This window comes from Acinonyx jubatus, chromosome D1, assembly GCF_027475565.1.
Source record: "Acinonyx jubatus isolate Ajub_Pintada_27869175 chromosome D1, VMU_Ajub_asm_v1.0, whole genome shotgun sequence".
In the NCBI taxonomy this organism is placed as follows: Eukaryota; Metazoa; Chordata; class Mammalia; order Carnivora; family Felidae; genus Acinonyx; species Acinonyx jubatus.
The window spans coordinates 56496089-56518063 of NC_069390.1; the positions used below are offsets into that span (position 1 = coordinate 56496089).

The 21975-nt window shown below is 41.6% G+C and overlaps 1 protein-coding gene across 3 annotated transcripts in view; it reads right to left on the reverse strand.

Annotated features, from left to right (window-relative positions):
* Window positions 1-21975, reverse strand: part of P4HA3 (prolyl 4-hydroxylase subunit alpha 3) — a 41540-nt gene that overhangs the window by 1249 nt on the left and 18316 nt on the right. For 2 of the 3 annotated variants that reach the window (XM_027039810.2, XM_027039807.2), the window contains 8 exons: window positions 18757-18808; window positions 16244-16407; window positions 15826-16002; window positions 10481-10545; window positions 9005-9164; window positions 5329-5391; window positions 1728-1796; window positions 236-332 (listed from right to left, as the gene is read on the reverse strand). In XM_027039810.2, coding sequence (XP_026895611.1) covers window positions 236-332; window positions 1728-1796; window positions 5329-5391; window positions 9005-9164; window positions 10481-10545; window positions 15826-16002; window positions 16244-16407; window positions 18757-18808 — 847 coding nt within the window. The remainder of the gene's footprint in view (window positions 1-235; window positions 333-1727; window positions 1797-5328; window positions 5392-9004; window positions 9165-10480; window positions 10546-15825; window positions 16003-16243; window positions 16408-18756; window positions 18809-21975) is intronic. The other variant, XM_027039809.2, reaches the window with a different exon arrangement.

Sequence of the window (21975 nt, forward strand, 5' to 3'; positions counted from 1 at the left end):
CTGTCTGGTCAGGTCAATAAACTTTCACTGACAGCTTCTCTGTAAGAGGATCTGTCCTTTAAGGCTTCCCAATCTGTTGGGGGCAACTAACCCAACAACCTGATCATCTCAATATAATGTGGCACTATAAGGAAGCTATTGGAATGGCAAGGCTATGCTATTTTCCATCCACCCCCTATTTCACTTTACTCTGACCCCCTCGCCCCATTCTTATGCCCAGAAAGGCAGGCCTTACCCCACTTATCTCCCACCAGGACAGGACAACCAGCATGAAGTGTGTCTCCATCCCCTTCACCACTCCTATGCAGATTCCACCAAAACAGTGCTGCATTCTGAAAACAAAAGGGCCCACCCCAGAGAGGGTAAGCCCAGAATTTCAGTCCTTTGGAAGTACATGACTAAGGCAAATGCATGCGTGTCATTAAATGAGAAAATTATCCACGCAGATTGGAAGCAAGTCATGCATAAAATGGCACAAAATGGCGTAAGTTGCCGTTCACCCATTCATTCATGCGTACATCATTTATTGAGAGCCTTCTCTGCTCCAGGCTCTGAGGATGCAGAGACAAATCATGTCCAATTCTGCTCTCAGGAGCCCACAGTCTTAGTGGAGAGACAAGACATAAAAACAAACCAGAACAAGACGGTGTAGCAAGTGCTAGGAGAAAGGTGAATCCCGTGATGTCATGGGATCACTGAGGAGAGGCACTCAGGAAAAACCACAAAATGGAACAAAATATTCCTTACACAATTAAGAACTTAATTCAGATGCTTACCCTTCCTTTGGCACTTACTAATAACACCCCCAGGAAGCAGGCAGTATCATAACTCCCAACTTTAGCAGCAAGGAAGCTGAGGCTTAGCGGCTTTACGTAATGCAACTAAGAAGGAGCACAAGACTCAAACCCAGGTGTTTTGACTCCAAATGCTATATGTTCTTTTTGATCCCATACACAGATTTTCCCCCCTATACAATTCCTATACACTTAGTTTAACCTTGGACATTAGAAGCAGTTTAAACTCAAAGTAATGAACAGCTTCCCAAATGCACTGACAACATCTGCATTCCCAAGCCCAGAAGAGACAACAATCCCGAGTATTCAGAGATTTCTGCATTTTATTATGCGGTACTTACCTTGTGCCTGGCACTGTGCTAAGTGTTTTATAGGCACGATATCATTTATATATATTCATTTCATTCCTTAATTAGGTAGGGGCTGTGAGGGAGCTTGACTGGTCTGAACCAGGGGATGAGGGAGGGGGGAGTAAAACCTCTTATCACATGGCCCTCCTCTGTGCCTCATGTGATTTCATAGCTCTTATTGCCATATTTTGTTCCTGCCTGCCTGTTAACTTCTCTGTGAGATCCTGGACGACAAGGACTATGAGTTTTTGTCTGTACCCTCAGTGCCTTCGGCCCTCAGTGTTCATAGGATCCAAAGGTCACTAAAACTGAGTTCTTACCTTGAGGAGTTTATTGTAATAGAGAAGGCAGACATGTTATCCAGCTACTTGCAATATAAGTAGTCATAAAATTAAAAAATAGAGGCACAAGTATCATGTGGCCATCCACACTGAGGAATTACCTTTAATTTCGAGAATCAGGGGAAAACATCTTTTTATCCTCCCTCCCAGGAATAAGCTTGCAGACACAGACAGCACCAAAGCTCGAGTGTTAGTTCTGCCCTTTTATTACCACCGTGTGCTGGGACCAGATCCCCACTCACCTTGACCACAGGCACGCTGAAGTTGGCATAGATGAAGGCGGTGGCTCCTCCAGCTTCCACCGAGCTCAGCTACAGTGCCAGAGAAGAGCCAGCGTTGAAATAGCCCCTGACTATCCAACTCTGCCCTACCTGACATCTGATGTCATTTCCACATAGATTCCTTCCTCTATTTCAGCTCTGGGAGAAATACTTATTGAGAGACAATGACCCAATTTAGGAATTAAGGAAGACTGCTCAATGGCATCAGTGTTTGCCTGCAGGGCCACAAATTGGAAAGCCTTTAGGAATTCCCCCTTTCTTTATCCTTCCAGCTAACATCCTTATTGAGGGCTACAGTAAGTAGATTCGAAGTTTGAGACCCTCAGGAAGAAATCTAGTTTATTATCACAACCCAAGACACACACACGCCCCTTAAGTACAAGTTTCATAAACATTCTTAGATGAGATACCCCTTGTTATTTTCCATTTTATTTCATTCTATTCTAGTTCAGATTTCTCAAATACCAACCACATCCACTAAATTAATTTCATAGCCCACGAATGGGTCATGACTATGGCTTGCAGAGCACTGTTTAGATAACAATTAGTTTTCAAAGTTGGGCATTGTAGGAACCACTGACTGCAGCTGTGGCATGTTTCCCACACCACTCATCTCTCTCTAGGTAACCTCAGCTAAGGAGTTTCACCACTGGTATATTCTAGAATTGTGGATATGTTCTCTTAATATGAAGTTTTTTTCTGATTGTCAAATATATAAATAATTTTAAAATACAGGAAAATACTTAAAAATATTACTCATCATCTTATCATCAAGGAAAAAAAGGCATTGTTATAATTTACATACTAGTAACTGACATTTACTCAGCATTGACTATATGCTAGATATTATACTAAGTCCTCGTGGATATCCTACTTATTCCTCACAACAGTCCTATAAATTAGAATTGTTATTGTTATAATTCACTTTTTACAAATAGGAAACTGAGTCTCAGCTTAAGTACTTCACAAAAGGTCACCTGACTCCTCAGTGACTGAGCCTGATTTAACTGAGCCAATGCTAACTACAGAATCCCTGCTTACAATCTTTATGCTACACCCTTGAACATTCAGGTTATTTCCAAATGTTTACTATTATAAACAACTCTTAATGAGTAAAATCATTTTTTCATCTTATGCTCTTCTCGTAGGAAAGAGTCTGGACCATTAGTATTACTGAGTCAAGAATGTGTGCATGCATTGAATACTTTTGATACATGCTGCACTAGGAGCACAACATGACAGTGCCAGTCTTACCTCGCCCTGTCTATCAGAACAGCCATGGATCCCACCACATTCACCTGTCAGGGGTTGGGAAGCTGGCACTTGTTAGAAGAAATTGAATTGACGTGGTGCTTCAGAACCTGGTAATGGCAGTGGTGATTTTTAGCATTTCTTAGCTCCCTGTGATTTTTAGCATTTCTTAGCGACCTTTGAGAAGGTCGATGAGAGCAACAATTTGCCCCTTGTGTAACCAACAAACTAGATGATTCTGTTCTAACTCCTGCTGTAGGCAACTATGGGTTTACACAGGGGGAACCTGGACTTTCCTGCATTCCTGTACCTGTGGTTTTGCAGTATGGTGGGAAGGAATGACTTGTCCAACAAATTGAAAAGAGAACCTGACCTGTGTGCTATGAAGCGCCTGAACAGGATTGCGAAGTCGATGGGGTAGGACTAAAGCTTTCACTGTTTTGTACTGGGACTGATCTTATCCAATTTGAACAGAAAATTACAAACTTGATTTCAGCTCAGTCCTCTGTACATCTTATACATTATTTTCTCCCTGCAATATAGCTCTTAGGTTCTCCACAAACCCTATGCTTGTTGTTAGAAATGTTTATGATGGTCTTTTCCCCAACCTGAAGGTGAAAGAATTGGGCATAACCTAGCACTTCCTAGGTCCCATGATGCCAGTGCCCCTTTAAGGGGTTCTATACTTGTTTGTGGGGTACAATGATAGAAACATGCCGGATAAAACTTTATAGAGTGATGTTCCCTTATGTTATTTCATCAGATCCTCAAGACAACCCAATGGGAGGCACAGGACAAGAAAATGAGCTCAAAGAATTGATGTAGTTTGTGCTGAGGCCACATATATCAAGCGGCAGAACCAGAATTAGGCCAACTCTAAGTGCATTCCATTCCACTGTGCAAACCCAAAGTGCATTCCAATCCACTGTCACAAATGCTTAAAACCCAAATGTACATGCACATGTTTGTGTGCACTCACTCCCCCCCCCCCGCCCCCATATACACACACTTGCATTTTGCCATTTAAAATTGCAGGGCTCTTGCATCGATGCTACCCTCACCATAGTAACTGGACCTCTGTAACCAGGGAACCAGTGGTAGGAGATATTAGGGAAGTAAAGGACAGGGAGATACTGGCCCCTAGATGTCCTACTCTTTGGTTGATAACGATATTCATCACTGTCTGTGACCACCCATGCCAGCTTGAGTCATCAACCAGAGATGCAACCAGCTGCAGGCAATAAGACATGCCCCCTGCCTGGAGAGCTGACGTCCCTCTGCCTGATAAGAACACTCAGAATAACCACTAGAGGCCAGACACATTGGAAGTGATAGCCTTCCAGTTCTGCAGGAAGTAGAAAACTGAGTCATGTGAAGAAACACAAAGGGATCACCAGCATTACAGACCATAAAGTGTGGCCTTTAGTTGTCCTTTCTTGGCTGTACTGTGGAGACAATACAGCACTGACAAAAGAGGGAATGCTAGGGTGGGGTGTGTCTGCTATTCTAATGAGCCTGAAACAGGACTTCATCTTTGGGTGTTATGCAGAGCCCTTCTACTAATATGTTTATGCCTTCAGTGAACAGTGACACACCTCTTATAATTTAAGTGACAGACGACTGAAATTATGACTTGTCCATAGAGAATGAAGTAAACCCACACCATTTGAAGGGAAGGGGGTTGGTGAGATAATAGCAACTGGGTTCAATTCCTGTAGGATCAGGTCAGAAAGTAGGAGAGGAGCCCAATTTGTTTGTTAAGGGGGTTTAATGCTGATTTTACTGAACATTTTATGGGGAGATAGGAAAGAGAATTTTCACTGCATATAAGAGAGCATCTCAGTAGGCATCTCTATTCTTCCATAATCTTAGGTGTCTCATTTCTCTTTCCTCTTTCCTGTCACGGCTCTACAACCTCATCTCTGGGTCCATGCTTTCCAACACCAGTTAGTCTATGGGACTTCAAAGAGAGAGACCCTCACATTCTCTTCCTGTGTTGGTCAGGAATCTCTTGGCCTTCAATGTAACCCCACTTCCCTTCCTAATTACTGCCTATGAGAAGGTCATATTTAAGTGTATGCAGTATAAGCTCTTTGCGGGCAGGAACCCTGACTTATATTTCTTTAGCTCCTATAGAGCCTAATAAAAATGCTGTCTGAAAGTCACAAAAGTCTCAGAGATTTTTGTGCTGTATAGATAGACAGATAGATAGATAAAATCAGTATCTGATACGGTTTTGAAAACCATAAAATAAAAGCAGTATAAATAGTCATTAAATAAGAAGCTCTGGTCCTTCCAAAGCAAGACTCACATAGATCATAAATGTTGCAACTCGGTTTCCAGACTTCATTCTGTACAGTGGACTGGTTGGTGACTGGGACAAAAATAAAACATATCATTATTTTATGCACATGGCACCACAGTAACAGGATTCTAACATAATAGAGGGAGGAAAATGGGGGTGTCACAGAAGGGCTATAGCCTTGAGCCACACCTAGTTGAGTACCCACCCTTGCTGGCAGGTACTCAATTACTGTTTTTCTTTTACTAATTTATCAGAGACTCATTTAAATGAATTGTATACAGTTGATCCTTGAACAATATGGGTTTGAACTGGGCAGGTCCACTTGTACATAGATTTTTTTCAGTAAGTGCTGTAAACATGTTTTCTCTGCCTTATGATCTTCTTAATAACATTTTTCTTTTATCTAGCTTGCTTTATTGTAAGATTACAGTATATAAAACATATACAAAATATGTGTTAATCAATGGTTTATGTCATCAGCAAGACTTCCAGTCAAGAGTAGGCTATGAGAAGTTAAGCGTTCGGGGAGTCAAAATTATACACAGATTCTTGACTGTGCAAGGGGTTGGCCTGAGTTGTTCAAGGGTCAACTGTACTAATCAAACAGAACTGCTTGTCAGTAGTGAAAGTACTATCTGAGGTTAACTGTACCTTTGGTTCCAGTGAAATAAAGAAATTTGTAGATACACTATTACAGATAATTACTCTGTAGGAACTAGGAACACCAAGTCGTAAGAACTTGGAGTTCCCAGTTATTTGCCAAAGAGACACACTCTTTTGACATAGAACAGTTTAACTGAGATCTAATTTACATATCATAAAATTCACCCATTGTAAGAGTACATTTTTCAGTGAGTTTTGGTTAATTTTACCAGTTGTGCACCACTCACACAATCCAATTTTAGAGCACTTTTCCAGCTTAAAAAGTTCCCTCATGTCAGTTTGTAGTCAGTCCCTATCCCACCCTCAACCCTGAGCAACCACTGATGTACTTTCTGTCTCTATAGTTTGCCTTTTCTAGAAATTTCATAATAAGCAGACTCATAAAATATGTAGTCTTTTTTTGTTTGGCTTCTTTCACTTAGCATAGTGTTTTTTTGTTTTGTTTTGTTTTTTAGCATAGTGTTTTTAAGATTCATCTATATTGTTGGGTATATCAGTAGTAGTTCATTCCTTTTTATTGCTGAGTAGTATTCCATTGTGTGGATATAGAAAAATGTGTTTATTCATTCACTTGTTGATGAGCATTTGGGTTGTTTATAATTCTTAGCTATTATCAATAAATCTGTTTTAAACATTCTTATACAAGTCTTTTTTTAATTAATTAATTTAGAGAGAGAGAGAGAGAGAGAGTGTGTGAGTGGGGAAGGGCAGAGAGAGAGACAGGGAGAGAGAGAAATCCCATGCAGGCTCTGTGCTGTCAGCACAGAGCCCAGTGCAGGGCTCAGTCTCATGAACTGTGAGATCTTGACCGGAACTGAAATGAAGAGTCGGATGCTTAACCTACTGAGCTGCCCAGATGCCCCTCTTGTACAAGTCTTTGTATGGACATATTTCCTTTTCTCTTGGGTAAAATACTTAGGAGAGGAATAGGTGGATAATATGTAGGTGTATGTATAACTTTTTCTTTAAATTTTTTTAAATGTTTTATTTATTTTTGAGAGAGAGAGACAAAGTGCAAGCTGGGCAAGGGCAGAGAGAGAGAGAGGAAGACAGAATCTGAAGCAGGCTCCAGGCTCTGAGCTGTCAGCACAGAACCCAACACGGGGCTTGAATTCATGAACCATGAGATAATGACCTGAGCTGAAGTTGGATGTTTGAGCCACTCAGGCACCCCTATATGTATAACTTTTTAAGAAACTGCCAAACTATCTTTGAAAATGGCTGTACCATTTCACATTTCCATCAGCAATGTATGAAAGTTTGAGCTCCTGCACACTTCCATCAACATTTGATATTATCTGTCTTTGTTATTTAGCCACTGTAATAGGAGTATGGTGCTCATTGTGGTTTTAATTTTTATTTCTCTGATGACATTGAGCATATTTTTATGTGCTTATTTACCCATTCATTTATTTTATTTGGTGAAGTACCCATTCAAATAACCTATTTCATTATTAACCTATACATAATATTAATTCAAATAAGCCCATTTTTAACATATTATTTTATTTATTTATTTATTTATTTATTTATTTAATTTAAAGTTTATTTATTTATTTTGATAGGGTGGGCGGGGGCAGAGAGAGAGAAGGAGAGAGAGAATACCAAGCAGACTCTGCATTGTCAGCACAGAGCCCAATGTGGGGCTCAAACTCATAGACTGTGAGACCATAACCTGAGCCAAAATCAAGAGTTGGAGACTTAAGCAACTGAGCCACCCAGACACCCCTCAAATAAGCCCGTTTTTTAAATTTGAGTTATGGGGTGCCTGGCTGGCTCAGTCAGTAAAACACACAACTCTTGATCTTGGGCTTATGAATTCAAGCTCATAAGCCCACATTGGGCATAGAGCTTACTTAGATAGATGATAGATAAATACATAGACAGATAAAGGGATAAAAGAAAAAATTGAGTTGTCTTATAACTGAATTATAAGTTTTTTATACATTTTGGATACAACTTTTTTTTACCAGGTATACAATTTATGAGTGTTTTCTCCTAGTTAGTGATTTGTCCTTTCATTTTCTAATGGTGTGTTTGAAAAGCAAATGATTGTAATTTTGATGAGGTCCAATTTATCACTCTTCATTTTTCTTTTATGGATCCTGTTTTGTTATCCTAAGAAACTTTGCCTAGTCACAAAGATTTCTCTATGTTTTCTTCTAGACATTTTATAGTTTTGCATTTTACATTTAGGTCTATAATCCATTTTCAGTTAATTTTTGTATATGGTGTGAGGTAAGAGTCTAAAGTTGTTGTTGTTGTTGTTGTTTTGCAAGTAGATACCCAATTGTCCCAGCACCATTTGTTGAAAAGAGTATCTTTTCCTCATTGAATTTCTGTGGCACCTTTGTCAAAATTCAATTGGCCATGTGTGGGTTTATTTCTGGACTTTGTTCTGTTCCACTGACCTATGTGTTTATCCTTATATCAATACCACACAGCCCTGATTATTGTAGCTCTATATTACGTTTTGAAATCAAGTAGTGTTGTGTCCTCCAACTTTGTTCTTTTTCAAAATTTTGGCTGTCCTGGATCCTTTGTATTTCCATATACATTTTAGGATCAGCTTATTAATTTCTATAATTTCTTCTAATTTTGATAAAGTTTGGGTTATTGATCTATAGATCAATTTTGGGGAGATTTTTTAATCCTTAAAAATTACTTGCTCAATACACATCAACAAAGATGGGCAGTTGAAATCATGTGGAAAGGAAAGTGACTGTAAAAAGGACAATCTTCACTGGGAAGTCCCTGGATGAAACAAGACAGAAGACTACATGACAAGCCATATTTTTCTCCCCACTAGCAAATTTTAGAGAGGGGTGATTGTGGCCTAAAAGGAAATGAGTCAGCAGCAGTCTGCTTGAAACCAAGGCTTTCAGACCTTCCTGCAACAAGAGTCTTTGTTCTAAGATTTCACTTGGTGTTCCCTGAGAGCATGTTAAGGGCTCTGCCTCAGAGCAATTAATACTCTGGTTCCCTACCCCAGGAGATTGATCATTGGCCCCATAGTTACCGTAGCATGGTCAAAGTGAGGCTCATAGTGACCACCGATTCCATAGTTCACCACCTGGAGATACTCTGCATAGGGAGGCTGGACATCAAGGCCTGTGAGGGCACCAATGCGATGATCAAGGGTTACCAGCAGTGGGTCAACAGTGTCCTTCAGCCAGGCACTAAAACACATCACAGGTTGGAGCATCAATGATCTGATGCCAGAAATGACTATATGTGTGTGAATGAATGAGTTACATCAATTGCCAGAAAGAAGGATGCAAGGAAGGAAGGCAGGCTGAAGAAACAACATAAGCACAGACATGGAGGTATAACAATATAGAATATGCACAAGTATGAAAGCATTTGGTCTATGAAAGAAGTAATGAGAAACAAGGCTGGAAAAGTAAGTTCAAGACATGTAAAAAGCTGAGGACACCGTGGTCATAAAACTGGTCTTTGCGGGTAGTTGGATAATCAGTGAAGGTTGGTGGGCAGGAAAGTGATTTGGTGATTAGGAGTTCACTGGTGACCTTTGAAGGACCAGTTCCAGTGCAGCTGTGAGGACAGAACCAAAATTCAAACAGATGCAGAGTGATGGTAGAGAAAAAAGAGGAGGTAATGAGGGTCTCAATTTCTTTACCTGAAAAGTAAAAAGAATACCACCTACTCTGCTAAAAGCAATGAGTCTAAGTAGAAGGTCGAATTTTCTCTTTGACCCTACAGTGTCATAAAGGTTAGAAAAGCAATGAAGCTGAGGCCATATGGACCTTCCAAAGTTTATAAAACAACTCCTAATAAAAGGTCACAAAATGTACCAAAGAAGTTAAGCTAAATGATTCTGAATCAAAGCTTTCATTATTCACCTCACTTCCCAGACAACAAAAACTATTCACCCATCCTGGGTCTGTCCTCTCCATGGATGCTGTTGTCACTGTCTCCCATGGCTCCGATGGGGACTCATCCTCTTACCAATCCTAAGTCCTGTCTTTACAGTGCAAATCAAGGGTTGAGGGAAGAAGATAAAGCTGGATTCTCAGCTGCTTCTGCCTCTCTAGAAGCCATCAGGTCCAGAGATTCTGGCCACCCTTCTTGCCTGAATGTTGGCAAGTCATGCTCTGAATATGAGTCAGGAAGCAGGAATGGAATCTTATAAAGTCAGATTCCAAATGGGGACAGGACTGAATCCTCTGGAAAAGCAATCCTGATTAGGAGAATAACTACACACTTATTTTCTGGTTTGGGGCATAGAAGTTTTGTCAAGTCTTTCCCTAAGGGCCTCCTAGTTAAGTCCTCAGACCGTATAACCTGTCATAGGCCCTTGGGTGAGAGGAGTAGAAATTCCTCCCTCTCAACAAGAATGTACAGATACAATACATGAACTACGGATTCTCTAGCAGCATCTCTGGATGGCTATCGCTGACCTTCCATTGTGCCACAGGCCTGAGGACAGGCAGCAAGGATGACCAGAGTCCCTACAGGGAAGGACCTCTCTTACCTTTTGCTGATGCGGTACTCCACTGGCAACTGCTTCTCACCTGATGCCACCACAGATCTCTGTAACTGATGTGAAGGACGTAAGAGAAAGTACAAGTGGTTATGATGTGAAGGGAAGGACTGTATCATTTCCATAGACATGCCCCTCTCTTCAGTGTAAACCTAACAATCGCCAATTCCTCCTTAATTTAGAAATATTTTGCACATGCCAAAAAAAAAGGTGGGAGGCGCCTGGGTGGCTCAGTCAGTTAAGCATGACTCTTGATTTCCACTCAGGCCATGCTCCCAGGGCCGTGGTATGGAGTCCTGTGTTAGGCTCCACACGGGGCATGGAGCCTGCTTAAAATTTTCTCTTTCTCTCTCTGCCCCTCCCCCATGCTTGCGCACTCTCTCAAAAAATTATTTTGCTCATGCTACAAATTTAGTGATAGCTATCAATCTCGAAAATAAGCAATAATAAATGACAAAAAAAAATCTGAGTTAAAAATAACCTTTAGCATCATATCTGGTAGCCAATAAGCACTCGATAAAAGTTTGTTAACTGAAATAAAGTGCTATTTGAATCCCTTTTGTATCTGAGATTGTGAGTTCTGTCAGAACAAGGCTGTTTCTCACTCTTCTTTGTCTCCTAGTGGCACAGGGCCTGGCCTAAGGTAAGCATTCAGTGTTTGTCAAATTAAATGAACACCTCTAACAAGGAAATTCCCCACCCTCGGGCACAGCCCTCTCCTCTGAACAATTCCCACAAAGCCCTTCCCTACAAAGAATCAAAATCTATTTGGCTGCAACTGCCTTGATTATGGGGGAAAGAAACCCAAACAGGTTCAAAGTCATTAATTTAACTGTTTCTATTTTGTTCTGAATGTGTAGATATAAATTTTAAATTCTTTAAATTTATTTATCTATTTTGAGAGAGAAAGAGAGCACTTGAGCAGAGAGAGGGAGAGAAAAAAACCCCAAACAGGTTCAAAGTCATTAATTCAACTGTTTCCATTTTGTTCTGAATGTGTAGATATAAATTTTAAATTCTTTAAGTTTATTTATCTACTTTGAGAGAGAAAGAGAGCACTTGAGCAGAGAGAGGGAGAGGGAATCCCATGCAGGCTCTGCACTGTCAGTGCCCCCACTGCAGGGCTCTATCCCATGAACCGAGCTGTGAGATCATGACCTGAGCCAAAACCAAGAGTCAGATGCTTAACTGACTGAGTTACCCAGGTGCCCCGAGGGTGATGGAGAAAGGGAGAGAATCTTAAGCAGGCTCCATGCTCAATGCAGAGCCTGACACAGGGCTTGATCCCACAATCCTGGGATCATGACCTGAGTCAAAGTCAAGAGTCAGACACTCAACCAACCGAGCCACCCAGGTGCCCCAGAAAGAGAAATATTTACATAAGGATGTGTCTATTTCTGCATCTGTCATCAGAATGTCAGCTCCATGATGGCAAATCTTTTGTTATTACTATGTCCCTAGGGTCCAGAGAAAGCCTGGCAGGGAGTAGGTGCTCACTATTGGTGAAATGAATGAATGAATGAATGAACTAGAGTCCTGTGCTTAATGACCCAGGCCTGGCACTTCACATGCATTCAGAGCAGAACACAGGGCAATGAACTGCACAAGACAGACACCTTTCCCTTCTTGGAGGCTTCTATAGTATTATTGTTCCTGCTAACCCAGGTAGACAACTTTGAAAAAGTCTCGTCGTTTCCTTGGACCCATTACCCTTGCTATAAAATGCAGCATGTGAACAGCACATTCTTGGGAGGTCCTCTCAGCCTATCCTTCTATGGTACCAGGATGCAGGAAATCAGTAGGTGACTGATAACGCTTCTGTCTAGTCCTTCACCCAGCATCCTCTCCTGAGCCCTTTGTAGAGGAGAGAGGAGACATTCTTAGAGGAGTTGCTCCCTTACGTTTTTCTAGGGCAACATCAGTGGTTTAAAGAAAAATCCTAGGGATACTCCACTCCACCTCCCTCCCCATTAAAGAACCATCTTGCTCTTAATTCCTTTAACATTTATTGTACACCAGCACAGTCATTCACTTTTGGGTGCAGATATTTATTGGTTATTCTCTGTGCTGAGCACAATGCTAGGCATTGAAAATACACCATATGGAGCAGACATAAGTCATGCAGTGGGGCCATAATGGACAAGTTCAGGGCACTAAACAAACATTAAGAAGGAGCATGTAGTCCCTTCTGATGGGGGACAGGAAGGCTTCCCAGGATGTGCAGAAGACAACCAGAATCATACAGGTCAAAAGAGGCCAAGGGAAGAGTGATTTAGGCAGAGAGAAGAGTGTGTGCAGAGGCTAGTGGGATCATGGCCTGTTCATGGAGGTGCAAGTTGTTTAGTGTGGCTGGGGTGTCAAGTGCAAGGGGCACATGCTGTGGAGGGGGTCAGCAGCAGGCAGGCCAAGGAGCATTAAGTGACATTAAAGTGACCCATAAAAGAGTTTAAGCAAGGGCAGCCTTTTAAAGATTACTCTGGCTGCAATGGGCATAATATGGGGCTAGGCATTTCAAGAAAGATGACATACAATCCCTCCTACTTTACAGTCTAGGTGAGGACACAGGATGCTAACCCTTGAAACAGCTAGTGATACTAGACAACACAAAAATGGCAGAATAAATGAAAAAAATACAAGACAACTAGTGACAAAAGCTTTGAGTTCAAAAAAGAGAAGTTCTTGTATGTAGCCCCAAGAAATGCTCTGAAGAAAAAAATAAGTTCCTACTGAAAGAACCCATGAAAGTACACCAGAGTGACAGGGCTAATGGGTCCAGGGGGGCATGTGGCTTCACGTGAGTCTTCAGGGATGGGTAGGATGTGGATAGAGGGAGAAGTGACAAGAGAGCATTCTCTGGGATAGGAAACAGATTAATTAAATTCGACACAAGCCACCAAAGCCTTTGAGCTCAGTTCCCGTGTAGAAGCCCCACCCTATAAGCCAAGGCTTATTCCTGGCAAAGCCAAAGACCAGACAGGGATCAGCATCTCCAGATCAGCTTCTGGGAAAAGGGAGAGTGGCAAAGTGTGTGCAGGCCAGACAGATGACCTGGCCACAAAGGACTGCAGGGTGGGCTGCCTGTCCTAAGGAAAAAGCAGCTACTGGCCAGATACTACCACTGGTTCCCTAAACTGCCAAAGCTACTAAAGATACTTTGTTCCAACTGACCAGTAGAGCTTAATCTCTCAAGCCTTCTGCACGAAGATTCCAGACTTCACTGGAAGGGCTGCTGGATGAAATGATTACTGCTACTCTTATCCCTCCAATCCATGTCTGCTGTCAGAATTTTCCTTAAAATCAACAGGCCTCATCATGCCCATCTCCTGTTTAAACGGTCCGACAGCTCTCCCCCTGCCTATGGGATAGCATCCAAGCTCCTCAGCATGGTATTTTCAGCACTTCCTCATGGCGTCTCACCATGTAGCTTTATCTCCAATCATCTCCGACCCCATCCCTTACACACTTCCGCCACCAAGCTTCACCCCATTCTCTGAACACACTGCTTACCAGGTCCTTGCGTACTGTTTTGTCTTCCTGCCATACCCTTTGCCATCTTGTTACTCGGATGAATTTCACATTCACAGAGAAGCCGTCTCCATTTCTCCCTCCCCTCCCATCCGCTTTTCCCTCAGAGGAAGGTTCACTTTGCCATGCCGCCATAGCACAGCTCCTTGCATACACCTCTATGACAGCACCTATCACAGGAGAGTGTAAATATCTGTTTTCCCCATTAAGCTGTGAGCTCCCAAAGGGAAAGAGCCAATACTTAATCTCTGCACATGTCCAGCACCCAGGACAATGTGTGGCACACAGCAGGCTCTGTATTGTTGGTGAACAGCCAAATAACTGCCTGGATGAACAGCATGCCATCAAGGGCACGATGACATAAGTTATTCAGAGACAGCCTTAATGTGCCATTTATAAAGAGGCAACGTGCTTATAAAAATGAGATAGACTGCGGTATTTCTCTCAATATTTGCCATACTTCCTAGGGGATGATTAAACCCATTGTGGCCTCATGCTTTGCCTTGACCAGTGAAACAGGGACAGAATTAATGTCTGGCCCTTCGAAGCAGAAGCTGGAGGAGCCAGCTAGGAGTTTGCCATCTTGTCTTTTTTGTCTCCTCTGAGACTGGAAATGTCCCAAACATAGGCTGCTCTGTCAGGCTGGGTCTCAAAGTGAAGACAGTTCTGTGCCACGCCTGCAGTCAGCCCAAGGCAGACGCGTAATGTAAGAAACAAACCTTTAGTCTTGTTGTGTCTGAGATCTGGGGGCTGTTTGTTACTGAACATAATTTAGCCTGAGTTAGCTGAGATAGGAAGGCAGAATAACAGAGCAGCCGTCGACGTACCCCTAAATTCCAAGTCTGGCTCTAGCTACATATGTGACCTTCATCAAGTGTCTTCCCCTCTCTGGGCCTCAGTTTCCTCTTTAATAAAATGATCTAGTTAAACTAGATAATCTTTCCACTCTGTAATTCTGTAAATCTGCACTATGATATCATTCCTTGCCCATCATTTCACCCTTTTCTTTAAAGTTTTTTATATATTTAAGTATTCTCTACACCCAACTTGGGGCTTGAACTCATGACCCCGAGATCAAGAGTTGCATGCTCTTCCAACTGAAGCAGCCAGGCGTCCCCTCGCCCTTTTTAAAAAAGAAATTTCGGGGTGCCTGGGTGGCTCAGTCGGTTAAGCATCCGACTTCGGCTCAGGTCATGATCTCACGGTCTGTGAGTTCGAGCCCCGCGTCAGGCTCTGTGCTGACAGCTCAGAGTCTGGAGCCTGTTTCGGATTCTGTGTCTCCCTCTCTCTCTGCCCCTCCCCTGTTCATGCTCTGTCTCTCTCTGTCTCAAAAATAAACGTTAAAAAAAAATTTTTTTTTTTTTATTAAAAAAAAAATTTTTTTTTTAATAAAAAAAAAAATTTCTACCCATTATGTGGAATGATTGACATTGGGGAGGAAGGATACTTACTTTTGAATTTTTTAGGTAAAATTTACATATAATGATATGCACAGATCTCAAGCATACCATTTGCTGGATTTTAACAAACGCACACAGTTGCATACTCCACATCCCTAACAAGATATCAAGAGCACATTTCAACACCCCAGAAAATGCCCTTGTCCCCTTTCGCAGCCAATCCCCTCCCTCCAGAAGCAACAACTACTGTGATTTTTTTTCACCATTGATTCGTTTTATGGAATAGTTGGCATTTTGAATTCCTGGCCTGATAAAGTGTGCAGTTGTTCAGGCTGCCTGTTCTCACATTCCTGAACTCCAGGCATGTGATGACACAAAGAGAAGTCCTTGGCAGGCTTTGGGGACACTCACCCACGGTTCTGCAAGTCCTCTAATTTTCTGAGCCTCCAAGTCATTGACAAAGTCATGGTAGAGAACAACATAGGGCTCCAGGTGGATGACTTCCTTCCGGATGGGCTGGAGCAGCAAGTAGGGGCTGGAATTTGTCTCATAGGAGCAGTAGAGGCTAGGGATCTGGTAGTGAGTAGGCTAGAAGGAAAGCCTAGAATCAGCATAAGAGATGAAGGGTCTAGGACCAGAAGCCAATATAGGGGAACTACGGCATAAAAAACCTGGCATGCAGGAGATTCAGAATGTGGTCACTCTGAGGCTGTCCAAATGAGCTTTAATTTTTAATGCATCAGCCTTTTCCCCTCACATCGTTCCAATTCTACCTTCTCTCTCTCGAGCTAAGCCTGTTCCCCCTTTTTCTTTCCCTGAGGAATCCCACCTGGGATCCCAGGGTCTGACATAACCCCTCGTAGGTGTCTCTGGTCTGCAGGTGGGGCACATTGGGCCTCTGGATGACAGCCTCAGCTACCACCCGGGTGGGGCTCTCTGCCAAGAGCTTTTCATATTTCAACACGTTCCTGGACATCCTCTTATTATCTGGGCCTGGAAGAAATCAGAGCAGGGAATAACACAGATTACCAAACAGCAGTCTCAGGGAGTGCTTCCAAGGTTTCCTACAGCTTCCCTGTTGCACATGACCAATGACTGGACACCCTGAATAACTCCTGTGTCCAGGCACAGGAGGATGTAAGGCCCTCACCTCCAGAAGAGTACCTGGTATTAAAGAAGATTGAGTTAGGCCTGGTAGATCTGCGGGTGCAAAGGACTTTGGGAAGGGAAGTGGTACTTAACACTGTTAGACCAAGGGATCCTAAGGATGGCTGCTCTCGGATAGCGTGATGGTAAGTTTTCTGTATAGGGAAGAAGCTTCACTCATTCACTGATTCATTCACCCACTCAAAAAATCTTCAGTGTACATCTACCGTGTACTGGATACTGTGCTAGAGGCTAACTTCTCAGAGTTTAGAGCCTAATGGAGAAAAGATAGGTTAAATAACTACTTACAACGAAACCCATAAATGCCATGAAAGAGAAGTCCAGACAGCCAAAGCCTATAGCAGAGAGGCCCAACCTATTCTTCCCTGGAGCAGTGAAAGCCAATTCATTGCCAAATCTACTCGATCCTTCAAAATTCCTAACTGGCCTAGACACAGAACAGTGCAATATAAGACAAAGGGGTTCTAGACTTTGGCTCTAGCCTGGGCTCCCACAGGGGTCTTATGTCTTATTTGTGCCCACCTGTTGGTGCCCACTTTGGCTGTAAGATGCCCCATGGGTTGGCAGCCACCCATGACCTGCTAGCCTCTGTGCATGATTTTCAATGCCTCTCAGAAGGATGTGCTGAATTGTTCTAATGCTCCCAAAGCATCTTTCTCCGAGGAGCTCAATGTGCTTCTAACTATCACCACCACCACTCTGGCAGAGAGGGGACAGAAGTTACCGTCCTTTTTTTTTTTTTTTTTTTTTTTTAACAAAAAGGGAAATGGAAGTTTGGAAGAAGGGAAATGATGAGCCCAAAACCCCAGTGAAAATACTACAAAGCCAGAAATGGAGCCAGTAATCTCAATTTGTTGTGTCCTGCTTATCCACCTATAACTGCACATGGTTTTGGTTCTCTGGGACAGACAGGGATTCTTTTTTTTTTTATGCTTATTCATTTTTGAGAGAGAGAGAGAGAGAGAGAGTGTGTGTGTGTGTGTGTGCGCACGCAGGGTAGGGATAGAGAGAGAAGGAGACAGAATCTGAAGCAGGCTTCAGGTTCTGAGATGTCAACACAGAGCCCGACGGGGGGCTCGAACTCACCAACTGCAAGATCATGACCTGAGCTGAAGTCAGAGGCTCAACCCACTGAGCCACCCAGGTGCCCCCAGACAGGAATTTTAATAGATCAATCACAGGGGCGCCTGGGTGGCTCGGCCAGTTAAGCCTCCGACTTCAGCTCAGGTCTGTAAGTTTGAGCCCCGCGTTGGGCTCTGTGCTGACAGCTCGGAGCCTGGAGCCTGCTTCAGATTCTGTGTTTCCCTCTCTCTCTACCCATCCCCTGCTTGCACTCTGTATCTATCTCAAAAAATAAACATTAAAAAAAAAAATAGATCAAGCACAAAGAAATAAAGAAGAGTTGGGTTATCACTTTGGCTGTTGTAATTACTCACATGTTTCCAGACCATGTGGCTACTTCCTTATCCCACTGTTTGCCCAATTATCGGTATGGAATAATGTTACTAAATGGATTCATTAAAAATCGATAAATACATACAATTACAGAATCCTATGTGAGATAGTTTATAAATATTAAAATATAATAGTGATTATTTAGTTACTTTAGTATCTCAATATCTTATTGGGATAGATACTTCCCCCAACTTCCCCCAAAATTTTAAGCAAAAATATCCAAGTAGAGAGCTAAGCTGTTTAAGTCTGATGACTTGCTACATGAGCAGGGTTGAAGCTGAGCCCTTCACTAGCTGGTCAGGATGCTTGATAGCCAAGTGAACTCTGGTGTTAAGGAAGAACTGACATCGCTGTGGAAACAGCCAAAATGAGTTATCCCACGAGGAGTCACTCACTCTCCTGCACACAGCGCTCTCATTGATTTCATTCGCTCCCAGTCCTGGACTTGTTCCCCACTGAAGTCACACTAAGGTATAGCCGGTGGAGGAAAGGGACAGGTTGATACCTTCTTAGCATTTTCCTACAAACCAAAAAACTTTCCCCTGATGCACTGATCAATAGATAGGTGAGATTCAATCCAAAATCAGAAATGTGGCCTGGATCATGAAATTAGAAAAATAAAGACACACAACTGTCTTTTCCTTGCAGGGATTAAAGGCCAGAAGCAGAAGGGATTTCCCAGTAAATCAGAGCTGTGGCTTATCTTCTATCATTACGTACTATAGAGAAGAAACTCTCGGGAGAGGCTGAGGGCACACGAAACATTGCCGGCCTATAAAACAAAAAGAAAGAAAGAAAAGGAAGAGTTAACTACACTGGGGATATTTCCTTTGACCAAATCATTAAATGGATTTTTAGAAAAAAACTATAAAATACTCTTACCACAAGTAGACAATAAGACTCATTGAAATGAGCAGCAGACTAGAAATGTAGAAGTTCTTGGTCCTAATTCAGGATTTGCAGCCCTAATGCAACTCAGGTCTCCTCAGTTTCCTCATTTACAAATGACTCATTACCACCCTTACCAGGGAAGGTAGAAAAATAAATGAAAATAAACTTTCTTAAAGTGCCCTCAAATCTTAGAGCATGCAAAACCACACAACTGTGGGCTGTTGTTATTTTGGTTTATTTCACTACTAAACTTAATAAGAAACTCTAAAAACCCTAGTAAAAATATAATTTGTTCTCTAGGCTCAGTCCTTCCTAGACTCTACGAAGGTAGTGAGAAGGAGGCAACAGAAGAACTGAACCTGAAACATTCCCACTGAGTAGTAATGACCTCTTCTGGCCACCATTGGATCTGGGGCTGCATGTGGTCAGAAGTTCACAAGGGCTTTCCAGACAAACCTGGGGAACAGAACCCAGTGTAGGTGGGCTGTGAAACTTCCCTAGGCCCCAAGGAATGATGATGAACTGAGAGATTTGTATTCCTTCTGATCATTTCAATTTTGCATGTTAAAAAAAATTCATGTTTAATGATAAAAGCAATATGAAGCAATATGAAAGCAATATGAAACATGAGAGAGAGGGGAAAAAATGCTCTGCTGAAACCCAGGCACGTAGATGACACATAGTGTTTACATAGTTACAGTCATATTTGTTACACATTTTCATATCCTGATTGTTTCACTCTACATTGCCATCACGGGTACTATTTATATCACTTCATAGTCTTCAGAGACTGCATATGGTAAAAAACACACAACATAAATTTATCATCTTAACCATTTCTAAGTGTACATTTCAGTAATGTTAAATAAATTCACATTGTTGTGCAACCAATCTCCAAAATTTTTTCATTTTGCAAATCTGAAACTCTGTACCCAACTCTCAATTGCCTCCTTCCTTCAATCCCTGGCAACCACCATTCTATTTTCTGTCTCTATAAATTTGACTATTCTAGATACCACGTATAAGAGCAATCATACAGTATTTGTGTTTTCGTGATTGGCTTATTTCTTTTAGCATAATGTCCTCAAGATTCATCTATGTTGTTGCACGTAGCAGAATGTCCTTCTTTTTTAAGGCTGAATAATATTCCATTGTATGGATATACCACATTCTGTTTCTCCATTCATCCCTCAATGGACACTTGCGTTGCTTCCACTTCTTGGCTGCTGTGAATAATACTGCTATGAACGTGGTTGTACAAGAGAAACAGCATTTTTAATAGCTGCATTTTATTCCATCTAGAAGCTACATCACAGAGTACTCGGACGTCTAGATTGTTTGTACTTATTTAATACCATTAGTTATTCTGTTCCATACTTAACACAGGGATAGTTAAGTAATAGACTGATACCGTATAATGTCAGATTATTAACTCAGGATTATAGCTTTTCAAACTAAAACACAATTTTACATATTTTTAAAACTCAAAGGCTCTTTCATGAGAAAATTATATTTTATCAAGAACAAAGTTACTTTTGGTGTCCCAGTTAAATTTCTTTGGAAATGTGTTCACTAAGTAATGTTAAATGAAAGAGGAAAACATATACTTGTAGTGTATAATATAAGAATAGTTTACACTTGTTGAATGAATGTGTATCATGAGCTGTGTTAAGGGATATACAAGTATTAGCTCATTTAATCCTCATGGCAACTCTTTGAGGTGAGCATTGGAGGGGAGCAGAATAGGCCACCCCAGAATATGCCTCTTTGGCATAAGGATTATTTTGAGCTAATAAGTATTTTGAGAAATGGCAGACACAGGAGAAGTTCTGAAGACCAGATAAATTACCCGTTTTGTAAGAGAAATTTACATTTATAAAGGAAACCTCCGTTTGTAAGAGTGTCTCCCTCTGTGTACCTGGAAAAGAAGTTTAACTCAGAATCACATGAGAATCTTATCAAGGAGAAGAGTCACTTAAATCTGCATAACAACCTTACCCTTGTTTGCTTTTCCTGGTAACCTCCCAAAATTGGTCTCCTCCTACACCTTTCTTCCTATTGTCTTTAGCTGGAGATGGTATTTAAGGTGCCAGCTTCAAACACCTCAAAGAGTTCCTCATTCCCCAACCCCATCTCCCATGTATACAGAAGGTATACGTGAAATAAACTGCTGTTATTTTCCCTCTGATTACTCTGTCTTTTATGACAGGGAGGTCCCAGCCATGAACTCAGAAGATTAGAGAAGAATTATCCCATCCCCCACAGCCCACTTCCTAACAGCATCATTTATTATTCCCCTCTTAAAGAAAATAAAATTTAGGTCCGGGGAGTTAAGTAAGTTAAGTAAGTTGCCCAAATTTTCACAGAATTTGAACCCAGGTCAGTATGACTTCAGAACCTGTGGTTTAATCATTATTAACAATTACTGAAATAATTTTTTACTAAACTATATCATGAACAACTATTATATAATATGTAGTATTATATAGTGCCCCATGGAGGGGCATCTATCCCAGATTTACAAGGGCTAACGAGGCGACCATAAATTGTCTATGAGACAATGCCCTATGTGTTCTACTATTGAGGTGTGAGAGAATATGCTGTAAGAACACAAAGAAGGAAAGTCTGAGGAGTCTGAGGAGAATTAAGAAAGACTTCACAAAATAGGTGACATCTGAGCTATGCCTTGTGAGATGAATAAAATTTACCAGACAAAGCGCGATTGTGGAAAGGGAGAGTCTACCAGTGAGCAGAGGACAAATCCAAGTCAGCACAGGGGAAAAAAGCCAAAACTAATACTCAGGCACTACATTTAAAGCTCTGTCTCTCAGGGTAAGCTGCTTTAGTTTGTCTTCTCCTAGTCTCTATGTCAATCCTCCATTTTCTTCCTCTATTAAAATTCAATCTTTTCTTGCCCTTTGTTGCACCATAGTGATTCTATTTCAGCTTTAATATGTAGCAAATTGAGTAGGAGAGTTAGGAAGAGCATCCTGGAAAGTTTTACAACAAAGATCCACTTACCAGGAACTTCCATGAGAGGAGCAGGTC